The following is a 19479-nucleotide window of genomic DNA, read 5'->3' on the forward strand; positions in this document are numbered from 1 at the left end:
CCTCCTTATTGTAGCGTTATTTTTCCATATGGCTTTTATTTTGCAATATGGCTAAACAAACTCACTGAACACCGGAAGCTCTGAAATAGTGATGCTTGTGGAACACGCGCGTAGTAGAAAGACACGGATGGAGATTCCTGATCAAAAACAAGGTATGTTCTTGTTGCTGGTTCTATATAATCGTACTGTTTCTTAGTAACCACCAATAATAATTGCAGATGAATGTACGTCTTTCTGATGAATGGGCTAATCAACAAATGTATTGATTATTGTTAGTTCAGTGACATAATGCAGCATTTAGCTAGCTTCTAGCATTGTTAGCTAAGGCGCGATTTCAGTTAATATGTAACTAGTTGTGTACTGTATCTAACGTTACTACGGTTTAAATCGACTAAAAGAGCTGTCTGTTCAACTTGCTTAGTTAGCGGCTAGCCCACACTGGCTTCATCGAAGTAGCAACAAACTAGCAAGTCAGTGACTAGTAAGCTAACTTAACCGTACAGTTAGCGAGTGACTGCTTTGAAGTTGTAGCAAGCTAATGTTATCCTTGGCTTGAATCCAGTCCACTGCAAACAGAGTGTTCATAGTCAAAATGTTGGCCATCAAGTTAGCTAGTTATTGATGTCTAACGTTATATGGTTACAACTTGCAGAGAAATCCTTGCAGATGTCAATGCACTCACTTAACGTTAGCTACTTAACTAAGCATTACAGCATTTGACTGTGTGCGATGGACCTCATAATGGACGATTTTGAGAAAATGTCTGCTTAACGTTAGATGTCGGCAAAATTCAGTTGTGAACTTATATTTGCTAGCTACATACAGGTAACTGCCAAAATAAAGGAAACACTTGAGTAAATGAGGGATACAAAGTATATTGAAATCAGGTGCTTCCACACAGGTGTGGTTCCTGAAGAAATGTAAGCAGTTAGCATTGCATAATGTTTAGGGTCATGTATAAAAATGCTCAGTTGCTCAATATTTTGTCCACCATGGCTAGAAGAAGACATCTCAGTGATTTTGAAAGAGGAGACTCACGAGCATAGGGGGTTTAAAGGGTGTGTGTGTCTCAGTCACCAGATCTCAACCCAAATGAACACTAATGGGAGATTCTGGAGCGGTGCCAGAAACCGCATTTTCCACCACCAACAAAACACCAAGTTATGGAATTTCTTGTGGAAGAATGGTGTTGCATCCCTCGACTAGAGATCCAAGACATTTGTAGAATCTATGCCAAGGCACATAGAAGCTGTTGTGGTGCAACGCCATATTAAAACACTTTGTTGGTGTTTCCTTTATTTTGGCAGTTACCTGTACCTTTCAAGTTTAATATTATTCTCTTCATTACGTAGAAGTCAATTGTGTCAGAAGATGAGTTCGCAACAATATTCACGACCGGGAATACCCCCTGGTATGGGAAAAAAACAGATTCCCGGAGGAAACACTGCAATGGTGGCTAGTAGTCAACCAAACACGACAGGTAATATCATGCAACCTGCTGAACTAACTCGCTTTGTATCACAGCTTTTACAACTATTTGCAATGGTTAGTAAGTGTGAGAAATCATTGGTCAGTCAAGTCTGCTGCATAACAAGGGTTAGTACTCCAACTCTTTGTACCACAGGTGGGACAGACGATAGCAGCCGTGACCCTCACCCAGACCACAGTCCTTATGACCGCCCCAGTGGTGGTGGTGGAGCACCGGGGTTCAGAGATGACAAGCAGGAGACAGTGGTGGTCCGGCCTTACGCCCAGGTCCACGGCCCCTCCCAGGGTCACCACCCAACACTACCTCAGCACCTGCCCCTCCAGCAGGGCATGCCCGTCACAGTGTCAGCTCCTCCACCGCACATTCCCCAGGGCCTGCCTCTGGCCTTCACTGAAGGACCTATAAAGGTATGGATGAGGCAGCTCAGAGTTCTGTATGCTGCATTTGCCTACTGCCTACTTTATCTATTCTCTCCATGCCTTTTCATAGGTGCAGTCATCTCTGAAGTCGCCCATGCCCAGTCGAGTGATTGCCCCAGCACCAGCCAACATCCAGGGCCACATCTCCCTGCCACCCAAGGTGCCAAGCCACCTCACTGTAACCATGGAGAGCACTGTGCCTCCGACCCCCGGCATCCCTGTAGCAACTATCAGTGGCCAACAGGTAAGGACTGGTGTTGTTTACCGTTGTAATGTACCCCAGCAATAATATACCCTTTTAAGGTTACCCAAAGTGATGACATGATGAAAAATGTGGTTCCAAATCTATAATGCTTTGTGTCCATGGGCGTGGCGTTTCCAGGGCAACCCCAGTAACCTGCACCATCACGTGCAGATCATTCGCAGCAACGGCCCGCCCCTGCAGCTCGGCTCCACTGGCATTCCCCAGCACACCTTTACCTCCCATCTACCCCGAGGTCAGTCGCATAGCCCAGAGCAGATAGACATTTTTATCATTCGGAAAATAGTCACTGTGCTTACCGTGACCAAACAAAGTACACCATAGTGGTTGGTTCATATTTTTACCCACTCTAGGTCCTCAGCAAAACCATCCTTAGCACAGACATGTCTAACTGTTTTTCATGGGTGTTTCCAGGAGCTGCTGCAGCTGCTGTGATGTCCAGTTCCAAAGGACCAACCGTACTGAGACCTGCTACAGGCCCTGGTAGTGGTACTGGCCCACCTACTGTCCAGCACATCATCCACCAGCCTATCCAGTCCCGGCCAATAGTAACAACGTCCACGGCTGTGTTGCCCACGGTGGTTGCCCCGGTAACGGCCACCAGGCCTCAGTCCCCAGTGGTTAGCTCAGCCACGCACTCCGCCGAGATGGTTCATGGGTACGACATGCTCAAAGCATTAACTTTGAACCATTTTGTACTGTTTTATTTTGTTTTATGTGTGTGTGTGGGTGCCATTTAGCAGATGCTTTGTTCAAACCGACTTGGTCATACATCAGTTTTTTTTATGTCCCGGTAATCAAACCAACTATCCTAGCATTGCAAGCGCCATGCTCTACCAACTAAGCTCCACATTGTGTAAATGTGTCTAGATAGTGCCCAATACTATTCCAGCTATTGGTACGTAAAACCAGTGTTAACTCTCCTCTTGTTCTCTTCCATCAGGCGTCCAGGGCTGACCGTTCACCCCCCTCCAGCCACTCTGAGCATCCAGCGTCCTCCCCAATCTCGGGAGACCCCCACACGCATCACCCTGCCCTCTCACCCTGCCATTGGGGGTCAGAAACCCCAGTTGTACAACACCATGGCACAGAAGCCCATATTCAGCAATGTTACTCCTGTTGCTGCAGCAACTGTTGCCCCCATATTAGCCACCAATACTGCTCCATCGCCTAGTACAACAGGTATGATGCTATTGTTCTGATTGAGAGGGGTCTAACTCATCTATTTTCATTTCAGCATCATATTCAAGTTTTAAGTCACATGCACAAGTACAGTAAAATGCCTTTCTTGTAAGCTCCAAACCCAACAATGCACTAATCAATATCGCACCAAAAATAACATAAGTTAGAACAAAAACACACAAGAAATATAAATAAAAATGACACGAGAAAGTAAGAAGCTATAATACAGGATCAGTTCCAATGCCGTATGTGCAGGGATACTGGAGAGATTGAGGTAGGTATGTATAGGGGTGAGGTGACTAGGCATCAGATATATGATGAAGAGTAGCAGCAGCAGCATAAATTATGATTGTATGTGTAGAGTCCCGTGAGTGTGCATAGATCATTGCAAAAATCAAATACAAGGGTCAACTCAGTCCGTGTAGCCATTCTGTTAGCTATTCAACAGTCCTATGGGTTGGGATAGAAGCTGTTCAGGAGCCTGTTGATGTCAGACGTGATGTACCGGTACAGCTTGTTGTGCGGAAGCAGAGGGAACAGTTAGCAATACTAAATGTCTCCTTTATTCTGTTTTAATTGTGTTATAACCACATCGTACCTCACCCAGGCTCAGGACCCCACCCCAACAGTAACATCGTCACCATGGCGATGCCCTCTCATTCCTCCCACGCCACAGCAGTCACCACGTCCAACATCCCCGTGGGTAAGTATCTCAATCGTTAATGTTGGAGTCAAAGGCACCAGGCTTCTCTCTGGAGTAACATACTCCACATGTCATGTTTACTTATCTAATAAGTAATTGGTATGAGTAGAGACTATTAAAAACAGTGACACATTGAATTATCAACTGCCGAACTGATAGCAACAAATTTAATTTATAGCACCAGTCCCTACGGAGTGATTTTATGTTGTGAAATGAAATTGGCACCCCCATTCCACCTCCGCCCTCTTCAGCTAAAGTGGTTCCCCAGCCAATAGCCCACACCTCGCCCAGGATCCAACCGGAGTACCCTGGAGAGAGGGGCAACCTGATCCCCATCTCAGGCCCCCGCTCCTCCCCCAACCCCATCACCATGGAGGCCCGCAGTGACAGGTCAGAGATGGTCACTGATAGATTTTTATTTTGGGTTGACGATAATACATACATCAACAAGATGAGTATCTGATCCCAGAGGATAGATAGCATGTGAAAACACTTAATGTTTCTTAATGTTATTGTCCTGGGCTACATATCAATAGTCTAAAATGTCTTCTCCTTATTTCTGCTGTACTTGGAGCACATTTCTGGTTGATAGTTGAAAGCTGAAACTGTTATGACAAGGCAAAAGTTGTGTTTTTTTATCTTATTCAGTTGGCATGCATTCTCCCCCGCCACACACACACAGGCAACCGGTGCCAGTGCAGTTTCAGTACTTCCTGCCTACCTACCCTTCTTCGTCGTACCCTCTGACACACACCTACACCCCCATCACCAGCTCTGTTTCAACCATCCGACAGTACCCAGGTACCACTCACCTCTTCTCTTACTATTTAAATCACTGCTTCCATATGACTCTGTAACCAATCAGATATTTAGAATTCTCGGGGTATAATGCTATATAATTATGTTTATAATGATGATGCTGTTGATGATGCTAGACAATGATGCTAGACAATGATGCTGATGATGGCCAATAATAAAAATGCTAGATAATGAAAGTACTGAACCAACTCTCACTTCAATCAAGATGAATGATAATTTTGTATCATTACATCACTAGTTTCTAGTTTTGTCTTCCCAGGCCAGGGTCCGACCCAATTGTGGGCTAGTGTAATCTGTCTCTAAACAAGTCTCTAACCCTGTGTGTGTCAACCCCAACCCCTCATCTCTGTTTCCTGTTACCCCTACAGTAACCCCTCAGGCCCCCAGCGGCACGGCCATGCAGACTCAGGCCAGTGTGGGCGTAGCGTCGGCGGTGCACCTCAACCCCATGCAGCTGATGACGGTGGACCGCATCGCTCAGATCAACACGCAGAACATCCAGCCCGCCGCCATGGCCACGCAGGGCATCAAGTCAACCAACATCAGCACCCAGGGCCTGCACACTGCCACCGGTCAGATCACTGCGCAAAACATTCTACCTGTTCCCATCAACCAACAGCAGCCAGCCATTGAGAACAAGACCTCAGGTAAGTTGGTGAACAAAGACGTTTAAGTTAAGTTGGAAGTTTGAAGAGGCTTGAATCAATCAAATTGTATTTATAAAACCCTTTTTACATCAGCAGATGTCAAAGTGCTATTCAGAAGACCAGCCTAAAATGGCAAGCAATGCAGATGTAGAAGCATGGTGGCTAGGAAAAACTCCATGGAAAGGCAGGAATCTAGGAAGAAACCTAGAGAGGAACCAGGCTCTGAGGGGTGACCAGTCCTCTTCTGGCTGTGCCAGGTGGAGATTATCAGAGTAAATGGCCATTTAAGGCCAGATTGTTCTTCAAGATGTTCAAACGTTCGTAGAGGACCAGCAGGGTCAAATAATAATCAGTGGTTGTAGAGGGTGCAACAAGTGCTCAGCCTATGTGGGAACTCCTTCAAGACTGTTGGAAAATCATTCCAGGTGAAGCTGGTTGAGAGAATTCCAAGAGTGTGCAAAGCTGTCATCAAGGAAAAGGGTGGCTACTTTGTAGAATCTCAAATAGAAAATATATTTTGACTTAATTTTTGGTCACTACATTATTCAATATGTTTTTTTCATAGTTCGATGTTTTCACTATGTTTTTACTATTTTTCTACATTGTAAAGTAAAATAAAATAAAACTCTTGAATGAGGTGTTATAAACATTTTGACCGGTAGTGTATAGTGGAAACAACAGTGGTCCTAAAACGGAACCTTGAGGAACGCCGACACTTACAATTGATTTGTCAGCGGAGAAGCCATCCACAGAGACAAACTGATATCTCTCCGACAGATGGGATCTGAACCAGGCAAGAACTTGTCCACGTAGACCAATTAGAGTTTATAATCTCTCCAAAAGAATGTGTTGATCGATGGTTTCAAAAGCAGCACTAAGGTCTAGAAGCACAAGGACAGATGCGGAGCCTTGGTCTGACGCCATTAAAAGGTAATTTGCCACCTTCACGAGTGCCGTCTGCTATGATGGGGTCTAAAACCTGACCGAAACATTTCATATACATTTGTCTTCAGGAAGGCAGTGAGTTGCTGCACAACAGCGTTTTCTAAAATGTTTGAGAGGAATGAGATATTCGAAATAGGCCGATAGTTAAAAATAAAAAAACATCTGGGTCGAGGTTTGGCTTTTTGAAGAGGGGCTTTATTACTGCCACTTTAGTGAGTTTGGTACACATCCGGTGGATGTGATTGGCTATGAAAAGTCAACTGACATTTACTCCCGATGTGCTGACCTGTTGCACCCTCTACAACCACTGTGATTATTATTATTTGACCCTGCTGATCATCTATGAATGTTTGAACATCTTGGCCATGTACTGTTATAATCTCCACCCGGCACAGCCAGGAGAGGACTGGCCACCCCTCAGAGCCTGGTTCCTCTCTAGGTTCCTGCCTTTCTAGGGGGGTTTTCCTAGCCACCATGCTTCTACATCTGCATTGTTTGGAGTTTTAGGCTGGGTTCCTATATAGCACTTTGTGATATCGGTGGATGTAAAAAGGGCTTTATGAATACATTTGATTGGATAGGGGAGCCATTTTTATTATGCTGAACACTGGTGGACCAAGCACAGGAAGTAGCTCTTTGAGTTGCTTATAGTTGGAATAAGGTCCAGTATGCAGCTTGACGGTTTAGAGGCCATGACTGTTTTCATGAATGTGTCAAGAGATGTAGGATTAAAAAATTAGTGTCTCCATTGATCCTAGGTCATGGCAGTTCTGTGCAGATTCAGGACAACTGCGCTTTGACGAAATACGCAGATTCAAAAATGAGTCTGTAATTTGCTTTCTAAAGATCTTTTCATCAAAGTTCGTGAATTTATCACTGCTGAAGTGAAAGCCATCCTCTCTTGGGGAATGCAGCTTTTTATTTAGCTTTGCAACAGTATCAATAAGAAATGTTGGATTGTTCTTATTCTCCTCAATTAGGCTGGAAAAATAAGATGATCAAGCAGCAGTGAGGGCTCTTTATTGCATAGTACTGTCTTTCCAAGCTAGTCGGAAGACTTCCAGTTTGGTGGAGCTCCATTTCCATTCCAATTTTCTGGAAGCTTGCTTCAAGGTTTGGGTATTTTCTGTATACCAGGGAGCAAACTTCTTGTGACAAATGTTTTTGTTTTTTTAGGGATGCGACTCCATCTAGGGTATTATCCAAGGTTAAATTTAGATCCTCAGTTAAGTGGTTAACCGATTTTTGTACTTTGACGTCCAGTAGGTGAAGGGAGTCTGGAAAGGGCATCTAGGAATCTTTGGGTTTCTGAGAATTTATAGCACGGCTTTTGGTGATCCTTGTTTAGGGTCTGAGCAGATTATTTGTTTTGATTGCGAACGTAATAATTGGTGGTTCGATAGTCCAGGAATATGAGGAAAAACATTGAGATCCACAATATTTTTTCCACATGACAAAACTAGACCCAGGGTATGACTGTGGCAATGTGTATGTCCGGAAACATGTTGGACAAACCCCGAAAGCCTTTTGGAGTGGATCTGTGGACTTTTCCATGTGGATATTGAAGTCAACAAAAATGTGAATATTATCTGCCATGACTACTGATAAGAACAGTGTGAGGAACACTGTATACAGTCCATTAAGCCTGTAAACAGTAGCTATAAAAGGTGATTGTGTAGGCTGCATAGATTACGTGACTAGATGCTCAAAAGAAAAAACACAGTCAATTTTTTGTGTAAATTGAAATTTGCTGTCATAAATGTTAGCAACACCTAAGCCTTTGCGGGATGCGCGGGAGATATGGTTACTAGTGTAACCAGGGGGAAAGGCCTAATTTAACACAGTCAATTCATCAGGCTTGAGCCATGTTTCAGTCAGGCCAATCACATCAAGATTATGATCAGTGATTAGTTCATTGACTATGACTGCCTTGGAAGTGAGGGATCTTACATTATGTAACCCTATTTTGAGATATCACAGTCTCTTTCAATAATGACAGGAATGGAGGAGGTCTTTATTCCAGTGAGACTGCTAATGCGAGTACCACCTAGATTGAGGCACAAACGCGGTCTCAATGGGGAAAGCTGATTTGACTGCGTTAGTGGCAGACTCCACTAAGCTGGCAGGCTGGCTATCTCATTGTGGAGCTGGAGGAGTTAGAGCTCTGTCTATGTTCATAGATAAGATGAGCTCACTCCTCAGCAGGCCAGGCTTGGTACTGTTTGTCGGTGAGTCCCAGAATGTGTAGATTGGCCCTCTTTCTATCTTTTGGGAGGGGCAGAAAACAGTTTTCAACCAGTGATTGAGTTGAATGTAAATCAGATAGATGCTGCTGTAGAGCTTATCACTCCCCCTAACTGGGTGGGGGCCAGAGACAATTACTCAATGCCGACACATCTTTCTAGCTGATTTACATCTTTCTAGCTGATTTACACCCTGAAGCTATGTTGTGCTTGGTGACCTCTGACTGTTTCATCCTAACATCGTTGGTGCCGACATGGATAACAATATACCTATGCTCTCTACACTCGCCAGTTTTAGCCTTAGCCAGCACCATCTTCAGATCAACCTTTACGTCAGTAGCCCTGCACCCTGGTAAACAGTAAGATCACTGGTTGATTCGTTAAGTCTAATATTGAGGTTAATTGAGTCGCCAATGACTGGGGTTTTCAATGAGCTAATGGTGGGAGACTTCGGCAGGCCATACCCCGTAACGGGTGAAGGAGAGGCCTGAGAAGGCTCGGCCTCTGACTTCGACTCGTTGCTTAATGGGGAGAACACGTTAGAAATGTTCAAACGGCTGAATGAGCGCCACTGGTTGAGCATGCCGACAGCATTTCTTTCCAGAAGCCTTGAGAGAATTGTCCGGCTGCGGGGAATTTATACTACAGTACTAGCTGTACTTACTGGTGGCACAGACGCTGTTTCATCCTTGCCTAACGATTGCATCTGAAGTTGCGCTTGCAACCCAGCTATCTTCACCAGTAAGTTTTGATAGTTCTCCTGTATGATGAGTACAGCGACTGCAATTAGATGGCATAGTGTTAACGTTGCTTTTTCGGCTGGTGGAGGTTCTGTAGAACCATGTCCAGATAAAAAGTATCTGGAGTGATAAAATGAAGATGTTGGTTATTACACATATCTCTTGGCGGAGGGAACACAACATCCTGCCACAACTCAACCTCCCGTGAAGTGAAAAAGGTTTGTGATTGTAGGTGCGGGGAAGGACGACAGAGGCAGAGAAATACAGTTTGCAGGGAATTTATTCTTCCTTATACACGGTAAGGTGGGGAAAAGGGTCTGGACGGAAGCAAAGAAAGTAAAAGTTAGTCCTCTCTCCTACCTTAGCTGCCTTCCCACAGCTTACCTAACCTTTAGCACCAAAATACAGGTGGTGGTCCTCCCAGGTCTTACCTGGTGTGCATAGACAGATTCAATACTACAGGTTATGTATGCCCGCAGGCCTCTTGCCTAAACACTCCCTCCCGATGTGTGCTTCGCTCCCCCCGAGAACAAATGAAACAGAATAATTCACCAATACTTTGAACAAATAAACCAAAGTACTAAGTCCTATGGCATACACATACAGCTGCAGGAGAGGCTACAAAATACATTCAACAACTTATACAGACCAACACAGGACATACAAAGAAGGTTTCTCCACCTGACAAAAGAACACAGGCTTTTATCCAGCTGGAGAAGGAGTTGTAATTGCAGACAGCTGTATGCCTTGATGACGAGAGGGAGGGGTCAGAGCTCCAATCTGCAATTGGGCCAACCAATCAGCTGCTTTTGGAATACAGGAAGCCATTTCTTGAAATACACACACACACACAAACCCACAACACAGAAACTGGGGAACGTAACATTGGTAAATGTATTAAAAGTAAAAACCAAAAAGTTGACAGATAGCCAAGTAGCAACAAACTCACAACAGCATAGAGACAAGTCCAGAATTGTCGGGTCTGAGATTTACATATTATGAATATAATACATATATCATTCTACAGATTTCCTCCACTCTCTTAAGTTCTCATTATATTAATTTATTAGTTCAAATTAATTTAGTTGGAAAAAATACAGTAACATTGTTCTTTATTCTTAGTTGTGTTAGCAGACGGCTCCACTCTGGTAGCCAACCCCATTGGCCAGACGTTCGGCAGCAGCCAGCCTCCCACCTGCGTTGGGCAGACACACCCCCAGAACACTGGGCCTGGTGCCCCCACCCTGCTGTCCTCCCCCCGGCCTAGCATCCTGCGCAAGAAGCCTGCCAATGAAGGGTGAGTTTAGAACACCCCTCTGTTTTCCTCTGGATGCTACAACTTACTAGAGCAGTGGTCCTGGCGAGCTACGGGGTGTGCATGTTTTTGTTCCAGCCCAGCACTAACCCATTTCTGTTTGCCCTATAAAGGTCTGCTGTGAGGAAGAACCTGATCCCAGAGGCCACCAGCCCCAGGATAGATGGAGGCATCAGGCCTGCATCAGGGTAGGACTTAGCACAGCACCTTGTTAGTAGGCCCTGATCACAGTAGATGCTGATTACACATGCTGGTATCCTCAGTAGATGCTGATTACACGCGCTGGTATCCTCAGTAGATGCTGATTACACGCACTGGTATCCTCAGTAATGCTGATTACACGCGCTGGTATCCTCAGTAGATGCTGATTACATGCGCTGGTATCCTCAGTAGATGCTGATTACACGCGCTGGTATCCTCAGTAGATGCTGATTACACGCGCTGGTATCCTCAGTAGATGCTGATTACACGCGCTGGTATCCTCTGGATGCTGATTACACGCACCGGTATCCTCTGGATGCTGATTACACGCGCTGGTATCCTCAGTAGATGCTGATTACACGCACTGGTATCCTCAGTAGATGCTGATTACATGCGCTGGTATCCTCAGTAGATGCTGATTACACGCACTGGTATCCTCAGTAGATGCTGATTACACGCGCTGGTATCCTCAGTAGATGCTGATTACATGCGCTGGTATCCTCAGTAGATGCTGATTACACGCGCTGGTATCCTCAGTAGATGCTGATTACACGCGCTGGTATCCTCAGTAGATGCTGATTACACGCACTGGTATCCTCAGTAGATGCTGATTACACGCGCTGGTATCCTCTGGATGCTGATTACATGCGCTGGTATCCTCAGTAGATGCTGATTACACACACCGGTATCCTCTGGATGCTGATTACACGCGCTGGTATCCTCAGTAGATGCTGATTACACACACTGGTATCCTCAGTAGATGCTGATTACACGCGCTGGTATCCTCAGTAGATGCTGATTACACGCACCGGTATCCTCTGTAGATGCTGATTACACGCACCAGTATCCTCAGTAGATGCTGATTACACATGCTAGTATCCTTCAACTCCATCTTGTAGTTAAAAATGACATTTAAAATTATTTTGTTGTTGATATCTTCCCTGTTCACCCAGTATGAAGCACAAGGCTGATCTCCACGTGTCCCTGGCTTCCCCGTTGACGTCGTCCTCCATGGAAGCGCTGCCCATCCATCAGATCAATGAGCAGCAGCCCTCTCAGCCAATCCAGACCCTCCTTTCAGTGTCTGCACCCCCTCACTCCCAGCCTGGCCCCGCCATGTCCGCCATTACTCCACCAATCTCGTCTATGGCCAACGTGGTGGTTCCGCCTACACAGGCAGCGGCCAATAGCACAGCGGCATGTGGAATAAGCTCCACCCTCCCTGAGCTCAAGATAAAGCAGGAAGTGGATCCTATGGATACCTCCAAAGCAGGTACATTTGAATTGAAATATTCATTTATCTTTTAACACTTTTTGTTTTATTGATGTCCTTCTATTGCTCATATGGTGTACGATGCTTTTACCTTTTTAAATCAGAATGAATAAGAGGGGGGGCTGATCCTGGATCATTATTCCTAGTCTCAGACACTTTGTGAATACGGTCCTTGCCCCTCATCTCCCTCCAGGTCCCCCTATGCCCCATTGCGGTGCCCCCATGTTGTCCATGATGCCTGGTGGGGACGTGATCCTCGGGGCCTCACCCAGGAAGAAGCCCCGGAAGCAGCAGCATGTCATCTCCACGGAGGAGAGCGAGATGATGGAGACCAACAGCACAGACGAGGAGAAGGTCCTGGCCAGACCACACAGCATGAGGCCCGAGAAACGCAAGTCGCCCCCCAAGGAGTACATAGGTAAGGGAACATCCCTTTTGTGTGTGTGTGTGTGTGTGTCTAGCCTCAGTAACTTGGAAACGGGCTCAAGTTAACTGCAGTCTTACATGATGTTTATTGCATTCTCCTTATAGTCTATTCCTGTTGTGCATTTTTTCTGAAGATTCACTAGTCTATAAGGACAAGATTTGTAAAAGAACAGCCATATTAACCCTGTGAGTGACCACTGTGTTTCTCTGCCCTGCAGATGAGGAGGGTGTTCGTTATGTCCCCACCCGTGCTCGCCCCCCGGTCACCCTCCTCCGCCACTACAGGAACCCCTGGAAGGCTGCCTACCACCACTTCCAGAGATACAGTGACATTCGGGTCAAAGGTTAGACCAACGTCTTTTATTGTTGATAACGTTCAATGATAACTGTATTTCTAAAGAATGTTCATACATTCTGGGTTCTAAGAGCTTGTTGTGGTAATGCGTTTCTCGTGGGACTGACTGAAATGCGTTTCTCGTGGGACTGACTGAAATGCGTTTCTCGTGGGACTGACTGAAATGCGTATTCTCGTGGGACTGACTGAAATGCGTATTCTCGTGGGACTGACTGAAATGCGTATTCTCGTGGGACTGACTGAAATGCGTTTCTCGTGGGACTGACTGAAATTCGTATTCTCGTGGGACTGACTGAAATGCGTATTCTCGTGGGACTGACTGAAATGCGTATTCTCGTGGGACTGACTGAAATGCGTATTCTCGTGGGACTGACTGAAATGCGTTTCTCGTGGGACTGACTGAAATGCGTATTCTCGTGGGACTGACTGAAATGCGTATTCTCGTGGGACTGACTGAAATGCGTTTCTCGTGGGACTGACTGAAATGCGTTTCTCGTGGGACTGACTGAAATGCGTTTCTCGTGGGACTGACTGAAATGCGTTTCTCGTGGGACTGACTGAAATGCGTATTCTCGTGGGACTGACTGAAATGCGTATTCTCGTGGGACTGACTGAAATGCGTATTCTCGTGGGACTGACTGAAATGCGTATTCTCGTGGGACTGACTGAAATGCGTTTCTCGTGGGACTGACTGAAATGCGCTTCTCGTGGGACTGACTGAAATGCGCTTCTCGTGGGACTGACTGAAATGCGCTTCTCGTGGACAAAAATGCCAGTAATGCTCTGGAGGCTTTTTGACTTTGAATTGTTTATTCATTGTTTTGTTTTGACAATCTAAATGACACAACAATTATTACAACATCACACACAAGGTTATTATTCTCTCCAGAGTGCACACATATGAAAACATTTAGAACACACACACACACCAAGAGGACTTCTTTCTATTGTGCTATGTGCACTGTGAAGCAAAACGGAAAGGATTTATTAGTATGCTATGAAAGCTAATGTCATTTGTTGTCGTCACATTGTTAGACCTTTTCATTAGTAACGCTAGTTGGGGGAAAACACCAGTTAATTCCACTGTTCTGTTTTAGTAGTCTCCAGCATGGCTTGCTAGCAATTGACCAGTGACTTTCAAAGCACAAATATTTTATGTCTAGAGATTTTCCTACCCAGGAAAAACTCCTGACCCTAATTATAATTAAATATCTTAATGGTGTGTATTACTGTATTATTTTTCTGTTTATAATATAGAATTACAACAAACTAGCTTTAAAACAGCAATAATTTGTAGAATTGCAGGAAATTGGCTTAAATGCAACAGTTTCTCTACACCGCCAAGATGGGGACCTCTAAAATGTTCTAAGCAATGTTGCCGCGCTAACGCCCGCCACCTAAGCCCCTTCTGATACAGGAAAAACCCTGTATCATATTGTAAAATGGCTTAATGGTGTGTTCACTAGAGGTCGACCGATTTAATCTACATGGCCGATTTGAAGTTTTCATAACAATCGTTAAATCTGCATTTTTGGACACCAATTATGGCTGATTACATTATGGCATTCCACGAGGAGACTGGGTGGCAGGCTGACCACCTGTTACTCCACGAGGAGACTGGGTGGCAGGCTGACCACCTGTTACTCCACGAGGAGACTGTGTGGCAGGCTGACCACCCGTTACTCCACGAGGAGACTGTGTGGCAGGCTGACCACCTGTTACGCAAGTGCAGCAAGGAGCCACGGTAAGTTGCTAGCTAGCATTAAACTTATCTTGTAAAAAAAAAAAAACAATCTTCGCATAATCACTAGTTAACTACACATAGTTGATGATATTACTAGTTTAACTAGCTTGTCATGCGTTGCATATAATCAATGCAGTGCCTGTTAATTCATCATCGAATCACAGCCTACTTCGCCAAGCGGGTAATGATTTAACAAAAGCAAAATCATTGCACGAATGTACCTAACCATAAACATCAATGCCTTTCTTAAAATCAATACACAGAAGTATATATATTTTTAAACCTGCATATTTAGTTAAAAGAAATTAATGTTAGCAGGCAATATTAACTAGGGAAATTGTGTCACTTCTCTTGCGTTCATTGCACGCAGAGTTCGGGTATATTCAACAGTTTGGGCCGCCTGGCTCGTTGCAAACTAATTTGCCAGAATTGTACATAACATTGAAGGTTGTGCAATGTAACAGCAATATTTAGAATTAGGGTTGCTACCCGTTCGATAAAATGTTTGAAATGATAGTTTCCGGATTTGACCACATTAATGACCAAAGGCTCGTAATTTCTGTGTTTATTATAATTATGTCTATGATTTGATAGAGCAGTCTGACTGAGCGGTGGTAGGCAGCAGCAGGCTCGTAAGCATTCATTCAAACAGCACTTTCCTGCGTTTGCCAGCAGCTCTTAGCAATGCTTGAAGCACAGCTCTGTTTATGACTTCAAGCCTATCAACTCCTGAGATTAGGCTGGCAATACAAAAGTGCCTATTAGAACATCCAATAGTCAGGTATATGAAATACAAATGGTATAGAGAGAAATAGTCAACGCGTCATAATTCCTATAATAACTGCAACCTAATATTTCTTTACTGGGAATATTTTTTGCTTTCTTCAACACTGTGTTTTTGCCTTATTTAAACCAAATTAGGCATGTTTCATTATTTACTTGAGACTAAATAGATTTCATTTATGTATTATATTAAGTTAAAAGAAGTGTTAATTGTTCATTCAGTATTGTTGTAGTTGTCATTATTTCATATATATCAAAAATAAATAAAAAGCCCATTTAATCGCCATCAGCTTTTTTTGGTCCTCCAATAATCGTTATCGGCGTTGAAAAATCATAATCGGTCGACCTCTTGTGTTGAAGGTGTTACTGTATTATTATAACCCTGTCAGACTTATCTGACCTTCATTTATGTGGCTGTCCAGCCCTTTTATATATAGCCTCACAATGAAGTGTTTTTACTATTTTCAGGGTAACCAGGGCTGTAAGTAGAACACAAAACAATTTGACAAATAGTTGCATTCATGAATTTTATTCACAAATGTCAATAACAAAAATAAGGTCTGCCAAAGTAAAAACCTGTTTCAAAAATGTATTTATACGAATGCTGTAAGTACATAAATAGTTTCCTCATTGGGAAATGAATGTCCACTAGTCAGTGACAACTGTTTGGAGTTTGTGACAGCAACTGTGAGCTTATTACAGTATTATTGACACATTTTCTGTGATTTCCTACACCTTACCTTCTAATGACTGACTCTTCTGTGGCTTGTGGGCATCATAGAGCAAAACATGTCACATGTTCATGAGTCTTTTCATAAACCGCTTTTAATAGTTTGAGCTACAAACTATTCGGGGGTGTCTCAAACACCACTAGCTCAGCCTCAATTAATCTCACATACTAATGGTTGGTATCTACGGATGCAGAAGAAATGGATAAATGCAATGGTACACCACGGACGTATGTAGCTCATTGGGTTAATGGTGTGTTGTTGAAGGTAGTATTATATTATAACATGGCTTAATGGTGTGTTGTCATGGTTTCAGAGGAGAAGAAGGGCACCCTGCAGGATGTAGCCAATCAGAAGGGGGTGGTGTGCAGAGCACAGGGCTGGAAGATGCACCTGTGTGCTGCACAGCTCATGCAGCTGGTGAGAAACACTTCCCTTTTATGTGCAGTTAGCTGGATTTTAAGCACAACAAAAAGAGATCCTTAGAGTTATGAAGTTGGTGTGAAAAGGGGTGACTCTTAAAGTTATCCAAGTGGATCTCACTGTCTCACGTCATTTAGCACCATGGCCATCTGCGCTGATGGTGCTTCATGGCAACACTTCACATTGCTTGACGTAGCTGTCGGAAGACAATGAAGTGGTTCTATACCCATATTTTCTTAGAACAAGATACAGTAATTGTCCTCCTGAATAGCAGTCATTTGTGACGTCAATCATGTTGTATTGGTCTCTCTATTGTATCCCCTCTCTATCCCCAGACTAATCTGGAGCATGACGTGTACAGCCGCCTCACTACCCTCCAAGAGGGCCTGATCCCAAAGAAGAAGGCCGGGTCGGATGATGACATGCACCGTATCAACGAGCTCATACAGGTCAGAGGTCATACACGCAACAACACAAAGGAAATCCATGCACGTCTGCTGCTCATGGGGAGGCCCAGAGTTTTCCCAGACCTGGCGACTTGACCAGGAAAAACTCTAGCCCTTAGTTATAGCCTACAAACCAAACAGGTTTTCCTGAGCACACGTTTAATCACAATATCTAAGAACTTACTATTCCCGTAAACACTGCTACTACACTCATATTAAAGTGAGGCATGCTGCTCTATAGCAGTATTTGGTCTGTTGTTTAATAAATTCCACAGGCAGGTGTATATAATTTCTGAGGGCTCAAGGGAAAATCTACCTGGGCCTTTGTTATGAATGTCAGTCAGCCATCTTGAATTGTCTCTCCCCCCAGGGTAACATGCAGCGCTGTAAGCTGGTGATGGACCAGATCACTGAAGCTAGAGATGCCATGATGAAGGTGCTGGACCACAAGGAGAAAGTCATGAAGTTAATCAACAAGAACGGCGGAGTGAAGAAAGTCAACAAGCTGAAGCGCAAGGACAAGGCCTAGAACAGAAGGGGGACCAAGCCTAGGCTGACCCCTGTACCCTTTTCTATCTAAAGACGGCTCTAGTCTACACCCCTCACTGATATGACCATAGACCACTGGTAGATTTGAGTCAGTATGGCGTCTGGGGTTACTCGTTAGCTGTGTGCAACCGTCCGACCACGTTTCACCTAGAACTGAGAACCAAGTGGTCGGCAGAAGGAACATATTAGGAACAAACACGGTTCCGCTACGTCCAAGGGAGGAGCTTGTCAATGGACAGGAATGTACAAGTATTAAGCCCATATCAGGAAGTTGGTATGTTCTCAGTTGTTGATTGGATGGCTGGCAGAATTATGATTTTGATGGTTGAATGATGGTCAAGAGGGGATGCAGTGTCTGTTCAATTGATACCTTGGAACATTGTGTGATCAATATGAGTTTATTAAACTATCATCGAGTACTTATTGCGTAATAAATGTGTAAAACAGTACAGTGTATTTATCCTTCACTCCTGAAAAATCACAAGTATGCTACCAAGTTCAGTCATTGGAAATGTCACTCTACGGTCCAAGTAAAGTGTTGTGTATCACAGTATTCAACAGATCTTGGGACAAATATGTGTCAAATACTTGTGTGCTTGGAGTTAGCTGTCTGGTTAACTAAATCGAGCACATCTTAAGTATTTGACCCAGGCTAAATGAATTCTCTAGTAAATACAGAATGTAAAAGAACGTGCAACTGTAATGTCTTTTAGAACTTTCACTGAATGTTACTCTATTTGGGAGTAAAATGTTGAAGGGATGCCTTTTTTGTCTTGTGCTATCAGTAGCTGACGACACTGTAAACCCAATCAAACTCTTTTCGGGACAAAATCACTTTCTGGGGCTTAATTCTTGGAATGTTGAACGAGTCTTATTTTGGTTTGTGGGTAAACGGAAAGATATTAAAACTGCAACAGTATTATTCTTGGCAGTCTGACATTCAAATGAAGAAATGGCAGAGTACATTTCCATCACATTATGTGGAACAATATAAGACTTGTGCTTTTTTATTTTTAGGTGCCTCATTTGTCAGAGTTAAAGCTTCTTAGTTTTAGGTCCCCATTTTGAAAGCGCTGCCGTTTTTATATAGCATGGCACATTTTAAGTCTCAATCATGCAGTATGTTGCCTCTGGTGGTTGACTCCATGAGTCTACATTAAAGTCAAGTCGATCTGTTGTCCTCATGGTCACTACGTGTCTATTGCTGTTCTAATTCTAAGTATCTAAGCATGCAAAAAATATATTGCTGGACAGTCAATGAGTGTCTCGTTATAGAGTTATTTGCTGAAGAACACAAATAAACGGGGAATGGATATGTTTTTCAAACCACGGTTAAGAAAAGAGATTGCGTATAGAGTGCAGTATAGCTGCAGTATGCTGCAATTATTGCTCCAAAATAACAGACTCCAGTTTCAAAATTGCTATCTTTTTTCGTAAGGGCAATATGAACTGTGAATATATTATTAAACCCACTCATCAAAAGCGATGCCATTATCTGCACTGCCGACACAATTGGGGGGTATGGTAGTTGATTACATCAAGGTCATCTAGCTTCTGAACACAATTATCAGTGGCAGGAAGGTTCTTCTGTGTGCTTTTTTTTAAACGCCATCTTGTTGATGCTGTGTAGTATCAACTAAATCATGTTTCGAGTATAAAATCTGGATTAAAAATGGTGTGAAACGAGGTGAAATTATCTACATAGGCCTATATTGTGCATACGCACACAACGTATCTACAATCTTTTAATGTTTTATGGGTAAAAAAAAAGTCGATTTTGTTTTTCG

General features: G+C 43.8%; 1 protein-coding gene and 1 long non-coding RNA gene across 3 annotated transcripts; one reads left to right on the forward strand and one right to left on the reverse strand.

Annotated features, from left to right (window-relative positions):
• The first annotated feature begins 9 nt into the window (after positions 1–9).
• On the forward strand, positions 10–18872 carry LOC118394560 (histone deacetylase complex subunit SAP130-like). Of its 2 annotated transcripts, none has more exons than XM_052463537.1 (19): positions 10–152; positions 1353–1480; positions 1625–1896; positions 1979–2151; positions 2275–2405; positions 2585–2828; positions 3114–3352; positions 3960–4055; positions 4307–4445; positions 4738–4856; positions 5243–5521; positions 10572–10746; positions 10878–10952; positions 11919–12238; positions 12432–12656; positions 12883–13008; positions 16591–16694; positions 17033–17146; positions 17514–18872. In XM_052463537.1, exons 2-19 carry the CDS (start codon positions 1372–1374, stop codon positions 17670–17672), a joined length of 3099 nt encoding a protein of 1032 aa, XP_052319497.1. In that variant the 5' UTR covers positions 10–152; positions 1353–1371; the 3' UTR covers positions 17673–18872. The 2 variants fall into 2 exon arrangements, with proteins under 2 accessions (XP_052319497.1, XP_035643743.1); XM_035787850.2 differs by having other exon boundaries at positions 11–152; positions 1979–2152; positions 2291–2405.
• LOC127907615 (uncharacterized) lies at positions 13108–16584 on the reverse strand. The gene is made up of 2 exons (XR_008065159.1): positions 14735–16584; positions 13108–14617 (listed from the first exon to the last, which is right to left on the reverse strand). It is a non-coding gene; the product is annotated as an uncharacterized LOC127907615 (long non-coding RNA).
• Positions 18873–19479: the final 607 nt, after the last annotated feature.

This window comes from Oncorhynchus keta, chromosome 15 (genome assembly GCF_023373465.1).
Source record: "Oncorhynchus keta strain PuntledgeMale-10-30-2019 chromosome 15, Oket_V2, whole genome shotgun sequence".
Taxonomy (NCBI): Eukaryota; Metazoa; Chordata; class Actinopteri; order Salmoniformes; family Salmonidae; genus Oncorhynchus; species Oncorhynchus keta.